The sequence below is a fragment of the Cetorhinus maximus genome, chromosome 19 (assembly GCF_964194155.1).
Source record: "Cetorhinus maximus chromosome 19, sCetMax3.hap1.1, whole genome shotgun sequence".
NCBI lineage: Eukaryota > Metazoa > Chordata > Chondrichthyes > Lamniformes > Cetorhinidae > Cetorhinus > Cetorhinus maximus.
The window spans coordinates 92160496-92168004 of NC_135897.1; the positions used below are offsets into that span (position 1 = coordinate 92160496).

General features: G+C 47.9%; 1 protein-coding gene across 1 annotated transcript in view; it reads right to left on the reverse strand.

Annotated features, from left to right (window-relative positions):
• Positions 1-7509, reverse strand: part of fndc3ba (fibronectin type III domain containing 3Ba) — a 285397-nt gene that overhangs the window by 91930 nt on the left and 185958 nt on the right. Inside the window, exons 12-14 of the mRNA XM_078564466.1 lie at positions 6598-6736; positions 4341-4412; positions 313-431 (exon numbers count right to left, since the gene is read on the reverse strand). Coding sequence (XP_078420592.1) covers positions 313-431; positions 4341-4412; positions 6598-6736 — 330 coding nt within the window. The remainder of the gene's footprint in view (positions 1-312; positions 432-4340; positions 4413-6597; positions 6737-7509) is intronic.

Genomic DNA, 7509 nt, shown 5'->3' on the forward strand with positions numbered 1-7509 from the left:
TATTCACGGCCACAGTGGAATGTTTAGGAAAGCAATGTCACCTTTGAGGTCCCTGCACCCCTCCAATTTTTCAAATCCTCCAGTTTCCACCGCTCCGCCATGGGTGGCTGTGCCTTCAAGCTGCCTGGGCCATAACCTCTGGAATTCCCATCCCTAAACCTCTCCGCCTCCCCTTCCGTCTTTCTTAAAGACTACCTCTTTGGCTAATATCTTCTTAAGTGCCAAAGTCAATGTGGTAACACTCCTGTGACGTTGCCTTGGGATGCGCTTCCGACATTAAAGGTGTTATATAAATGCAAGTTGTTGTTGTACCTGACTGTGGCCCCCAGTGCTGATACAGCAGACCCTGAACCTGTACAAAGTGCCTGGCTTCAGCTCATGGCAGACGGTCTCATTGGCTGATCCGCTGTACACCACCTCCCACTGGCTTCCTGTGAAAGGATATTGAAAGAAAGACTCAACACCGTAGGACGAGGCCTCTTCGAATCACCAGTGGTAGAAATTAAGATAAAGGAGATAAAAGTATGTTTACGACAGGCGTCAGGTAGAAAATACAACCGAGAACCAGGCTGAATGTAGAAGGTTCAGAGGGGGAGGTGAAAAAAGCAAATAAGAGAAGCAAAGGCAGAGCATGAAAAGAGGCTGGCAGCTAACATAAAAGGGAGATACCAAAGTCTTCTACAGGCAGATTAATAGTAAGAGGTTTGTAAAAGGAGGACCAGGGAGCAAAAAGGGGGATTTACATAGGGAGGCAGGGGGCAAGGCTGAGATATTAAATGAATGTCTTTACCAAGGAAGGAGACGCTACTCAGGCCAAGGTGAAAAGAGGAGAAAATTCAAACACTAGAGAAGTTTTAAACTGATAGAGAGGAGGTATCGGATAGGCCGTCTTTAAACTTTAAAGTTGATAAGGCACCGGGACCGGATGAGATGCATTCAAGGACACTGAGGGAAGTGAGAGTAGAAGTTGCGGAGGCACTGGCCATAACTTTCCAATCTTCCTCAGATTCAGGGGAGGTGCCAGAGCACTGGCAAATTGCACCTTTGTTCAAAAAGTGGGTAAGGATAAGCCCAGCAACTACAGACCAGTCCGTGTAACTTCGGTTGTGGGGAAACTTCTAGAAACTATAATTTGGGACAGAAATTAATTGTCACGTGGACAAATGTGAGCGAATGGGGGATTCTCAAGGGAAAATCATTGTTTTTTGAAGAGGTAACAGGGGGTTGATGAGGGCCATGCTCTCATGTGATGTGGTGTGCACGGACTTCCAAAACACATTTGACACAGTGCCACACAACAGACTTGTGAGAAAAATTGTAACTCCTGGAATAAAAGTGACAGTAGCAACATGGATGTGAAATTGGCTGAGTGGCAGGAAACAAGGGTGTAATGGGTAATGGATGTTTCTCAGGCTGGAGGAAGGTTTGTAGTGGAGTTCCCCAGGGGCCAGTGTTGGGACCCTTGCTTTTCCAATATATATAATTGATCTAGAACTTGGTGTACAGGGAAAAGAAATCAAAATTTGCAGATGATACAAAACTTGGAAGCATTGTAAACTGTGAGGAGGACAGTGTAGAACTTCAAAAGGACATAGAAAAGTTGGCGGAGTGGGTGGATAGGTGAAGTTCAATGTGGAGAAATGAGAGTTCATGCATTTTGGCAGGAAAGACATGGAGAGACAATATAAAATAAAGGGTACAACTCTATAGGGGGTGCATGAGCAGAAGGATCTGTCTGTATTTGTGTATAAGTCATAGAAGGTAGCAGGACAGGTGGAGAGAGCAGTTAATAAAGCATATAGTATCCAAGGCTTTATTAAGAGGGACATAGAGTACAAGAGCAAGGAAGTTATGTTGAGCTTGTATAAGACACTGGTTAGACCTCAGTTGGAGTTCTGTGTACAGTTTTGGGCACCACATTTTAGGGAGGATGTGGAGAGAGTGCAGAAGGAGTTCACGAGAATGATTCCAGGGATGCGAAACTTCAGTTATGAAGGTAGATTGGAAAAGTTGGGACTCTTTTCCCTGGAGAGAAGAGGAGCAAGAGGAGGGGCCTGGACAGAGTCGATAGGGAGAAACTCACCCCGTTGGCAGAAGGATTGAGGATTAGAGTGCACAGAATTAAGGTAATTAGTAAAAGGAGCAAAAACAATATGAGAAAAAACTTTTACACACAGCAAGCGGATAGGGTCAGGAATGCACCACCTGACAGTGTGGCGGAGGCAGATTCAATCGAGGCATTCAAGAGGGAATTAGGTGATTATTTTCAAAGAAACTATGTGCAGGGTTACGGGGAGGAAGCAGGAGAATGGCACGAGGCGAAATGCTCATTCAGAGAGTCAGTGCAGACATGATGGGCTGAATGGCCTCCTTTTGCATTGTAACAATTCTGTCATTCTGTGATTCAGGCACCACTGACGTTTCATTTCAATGCAGAATGTTAACAAACCAGTGCAGCTCAATGCAGCTACAATGCACAAACACACAAGGGTCAAGCACTCAGTACTGTCCCTGGCCCGAGGTATTGTGCAGGCCAGTGTTATTCCTAATGCTTTGTGAGGAATTAGGACCCAAACGGTATCTCACCTGAGGGCTACTCTTAGGGGTCAAACCCAATACACTGTAGCTGGGGATACCTGGATTTGAAGCCTGCTATTCCCAATACACTGTGTTTGTTGGGACTATCAGGATATGGGACTGGGCGTTCTCAACATGCTGGCCAGGACTTATAGGATGGCGGGATTTCCCTATCCACCATCCAAAGAGTTGGCGGGGAACGCATCCCCACCAACACTGCCTGCCCCACAGCCATTTCACCAAACAACAAACGCTCATTGGCAGGGAAGGGACTTCCCCTCCCCCCACCGTCACGCGGGAGGAAGTCCCGCCTTAGAGTCAATCTGATTGGCCAACAGCTATCTAGTCCGTGCAGCGCCTGAAGATGCAGTGGCCAGGACTGGGACTGCAAGCAGTCCCCAGAGCCAAGTCTGGGGTTCCAGCAACAGGTGAGTTTTGGGGGTCTCAAAGGGAGGCTAAGGGAGGCCGGGGTTGGGGGGGGGTGGGTGGGAAGTGGGGAATTGGGGGAGATGCCGGCCAGGGGGGACGTGGTGGGGAGGGAGGTCCTGCAGTTACCCCTTAAAAGGGGGGCGGGGGTCCGAGGTTATAAAGGGGCTACTGATGGAAGCGCCCCCCCACCCCACCTTCCCGCCTAATGCCTGAACCAGATTTATTTTCGGGCTTCTCCCATACCCAGAATTCCTCCCACCCGGCCTGAAAATTGAGGCTGGGAAGGAAACAGGTTAATAATTGGCCACTTAAGGGTCTCAATGGTGGCAGGGGAGGGCAGGCTTCACCCATCCCAGAGTAAAACTGCAGAAAAGTCAGGGCGGGAGGGAATCTGTCAAGAAGGCCATCGGACAATTGTTACGCTCACTCTCTACGTACAAACCCACCGGTGGGGGGAAATGTAAAATTCTGCCCACTGGGCTTGGGGATAGTGGAATGTGGTGTGGCTGTTCCCAACACACTGCACTTGGGAATGAAGGGATTTGGAGCCAGGTGTTACATAAGAAATAGGAGCAGGGGTAGGCTGTTCAGCCCCTCGAACATGCTCCACCCTTCATTAAGGTCATGGCTGATCTTCTACTTCAACTTCAATGGGAGGCGGTGGCATAGTGGTATTGTCATTGGGGTAGTATTCCAGGGGGACCCAGGTTCAAATCCCACCATGGTATTAAATTGGCATGGCATGGAATTAAAATGACCATGAAACCATCGCTAATTGTCATAAAAACCCATCTTGAAGGGAATCTTGTCCATCCTTACCTGGTCTGGCCTACATGTGACTCCAGACCCATAGAGTCAGTTACATAAACAAGGGCAATTAGGAATGGGCAATAAATGATGGCTTAGCCAGTGACACCCACATCCCATGAACTAATAAAAAAAAAACCCTCCACTTTCCCTCACTATCTGCGTGATTCCCTTTGTGCCCAACTATCCATCTCAGTCTTGAACGTAGTCACTGACTGAGCATCCACAACCCCCTCTGGGGTAGAGAATTCCAAAGATTCACAACGGTCTGATTGAAGGAACTTCTCCTCATCTCAGTCCCATGTTCCCAACATGCTTTATCTGGGAATGGCGCTACATGAAGCCAGGTGTTCCCAACATACTGCATCTGCGTTAAGTGACCTGTGGTTATTCTGTCTGGGCTTGTACATGGACAGGTCCCCTGGAGGGTTACAGAGTCCAATCTCCTGGGAACGTGCAATGCCATCAGGAAAGGGGATGGTTAAAAAAGTGAGGGAAAATAAAAGATTGCTGCTGATGAAACTTACCTTCAGAACTCCCCTCAGAAATCTCCAGCAGATACTTGAGAATTTCTGATCCACCATTGTCTTCTGGGGGGTCTGTAAACATTGGAGATTGTGTTAGATAAACATTTAATGATGGATCTCTTTACAACAACGACATGCATTTATATAGTGTCTTTAATGTAGTAACGCATCTCGAGGTGCTTCACGGGGGCATAAGTCAAACAATATTTGACACTGAGTCCTGGAAGAACATATGAGGTGAAGGCAACCAAAAGCTTAGTCAAACAGGTAGGTTTTAAGAAGCACCTTAAAGGAGGGGAGAGAGGTTTAGGGAGGGAATTCCAGAGCTTAGTCCCAGGCAGCTGAAGGCATGATCACCAATGGTGGAGTGAGTGGTATGGGGGGGATTCACAAGGGGCCAGAACTGGAGGAGTGCAGAGATCTCAGAGGGTTCTAGGGCCTGAGGGGATTAGAAAGACAGGAAAGGGGCAAGTGTATGGAGGGATTTGAATAAAAAGATGAGAATTTTAAAAGTGGACCAGAAGCCAATGTAGGTCAGCGAGCAAAAACTGAAAACCAAGAGGAAATCTGATAGAAGACTTTAAAATCATGAAGGGATTTGATAGGGTAGACGTAGAAATGGATCCACTTGTGGGGGGGAAGTCCAGAACAGGAGGGCACGAATACAAGTTAAATCGAGTAAAGAATCTTAAAAGGAATTTCTTTCCAGTGAAATGTGAAAATGTGGACTGATTGAAGCAGAGAGAATTGGTGGATTTGTAGTGAGGCTTGGTGGGTACACATAGGCCAGGATTCCCCCCGCCCCCCTGTCGGGGGCAGAAATTGAAGAGCGGGCGTGCGAAGACCCGCCTTCGATCGGCGCCCCCAATTGGGGGCGAGGCGCCATTTTACATGGGTGGGCCAATTAAGGCCCACCCAGCGTGACGTCCGCATGGAAGCGCTGTGCGCTCCCTGTGCGGGGTGGGGGTGTTTATCCCTAAACCCGAGAGTACGCTCTTTCACGCATGCGCACGATAGAGCGCACTCATCTCCTTGAGGCTAAGTGCAGCCTCAGGGAGATCGGCTGTACTGTCAAAAAATATTAAAAATAGAAGAAAAAATTCCCTGACATGTACCCCCCATGTGACACTGTCACACGAGTTTGGACATGTCCATCACCTTTAAAAACACTTAAATTAAATTTTTAAAAACCTACATGAAGCCTCTTCCCGCCCGTGGATGAGGTTTCATGTTTTTTCTAATTCCCGCCAGGGCTCCCGGCCTGCCCGCCAACCTTAAGGCTGGACGGGCAGGTCCATTAATTACTTCAATGACTCTGTCAATGGCCTCAATGGGCGCACAGCTGATTTTGCTGCGCCCCCGCCTACCTGATCATTGAAATGGGGCACGGTGATGTCGGGAGTTCCTCCCAATGTCACCGCGCGTCATTTTAGGCATCGGTGAGCGGGCCCCACCCCCTCCCCCCCCGCTCGCCGACGGGAAAATCCTGGCCAAAGGGACGGGAGAGATTTGGGAGGCAAGTTGGGAAGAGGCAATTCGATTGGGAGGAAGCTCATGTGTAGTACAAACACCAGCATAGACCAGTTGGACTGAATGGCCTTGATTCTGTGCTATACGCTCTGTGTAATAGAAAAAACGAATAGAATGAGTTGGTTTTGTATCTAGAGGCATCGGGCATGAAGGCAGGGAGGTGGGGGAGTTTCTGAACAGGAGCTTAGGTCACTGTATTGGCTGTAATCTTGGACACCCCTCTTGTGGAATGAGGGACTTCACTTATGTAGAGGGACTGGAGAAGTTAGGATTGTCCTTCAAAGACAAGAGAGAAAGTTACAGGGGAAATTGAATCGAGGTGTTGAAAATTGAAAGGAGGGGCTTTGATAGGGTAAATAGCGGAAGAACTACTCCCAGTGGCAGGAAGGTCAGAAAGCAGAGGACAGAAATTTAAGATAATTAGTAAATAAACGCAGTGAGATGTAGAGATCTGGAATGCGGCGGAAGCAGATTCGACATAAACTTTCAAAGGGGAATCGGAAAAACACTTGAAAGGGAAAAAAAAATGTAGGTCTGTGTGGAAAGAGATGGGAGCATTGGATTTATTGGATGGGTCTATTGAAGAGCAATGGGCTGAATGGCCTCCTTCTGTGCTGTCTAATTCCAACCTGGGCTCATGCTGGCCAGATGGCATGGAACCAACAGTCGGATTACTCAACAACACAAAGAGCACTGCAGAAAGATAGATGGGGAGGTGTGGACGTACCCCACTTCAGATGAAGGCTGTGAGATAGCGGCTGGCCAATGACGTAAGGCGTGGATGGAGGTCCCGGTTGGTCAGGATTGGTGATACACACGAGCACTTCACTGGGACTGCTGCTGCCTTCTGTGTTGGAAGCTATCAGCTGGGAAAAGAAGCAGACACGTGTCACAACAACCCAACATATGCCTCAACATCCTCCTCCTCCTTCAGGTCCCAAGCTCTAGGGGAGCGTTGATGATCACGGACTTCCATTGGATTGGTCCATGATTATGCTCTGCAAAGTACTGCAGTAGTTTCCCATTGCACCATAAGATCTCACATACTTCTTCACACAGACACACACACACAGAACCACACACACACACACACACACACAGACACACACACACACACACACACAGACCCACAGACACACACACAGACACACACACATACACACATACACACACACAGACCCACAGACACACACACACACACACACAGACACACACACAAAATGGAGAATTGTGCTTTTGTCTGCAAGCAGGACCTGGTCACAGTATAAAATCTGACACTAAGATAGAACCTGTTAAAGGTAGTTTTGCACCAGACTGTAATTATGCCTCTTGGAGTTTGTGGCCTGGTCTTTGGCTCGGTGTTACATTAGGAACAGAAGGAGGCCATTCAGCTCCTTGAGGACTGTTCCAACATTCAATCAGATCATGACTGATCAGTGACCTAACTCCATTTGCCCACATTTGCTGCATGTTCCCTGATACCTTTACTTATCTGTGGCCTGTGACTAGTGGTGTGCCTCAGGGATCTGTACTGGGACCATTGTTGTTTGTTGTCTATATCAATGATCTGGATGATAATGTGGTAAATTGGATCAGCAAGTTTGCTGGTGACACTAAGATTGGAGGTGTTGTGGATAGT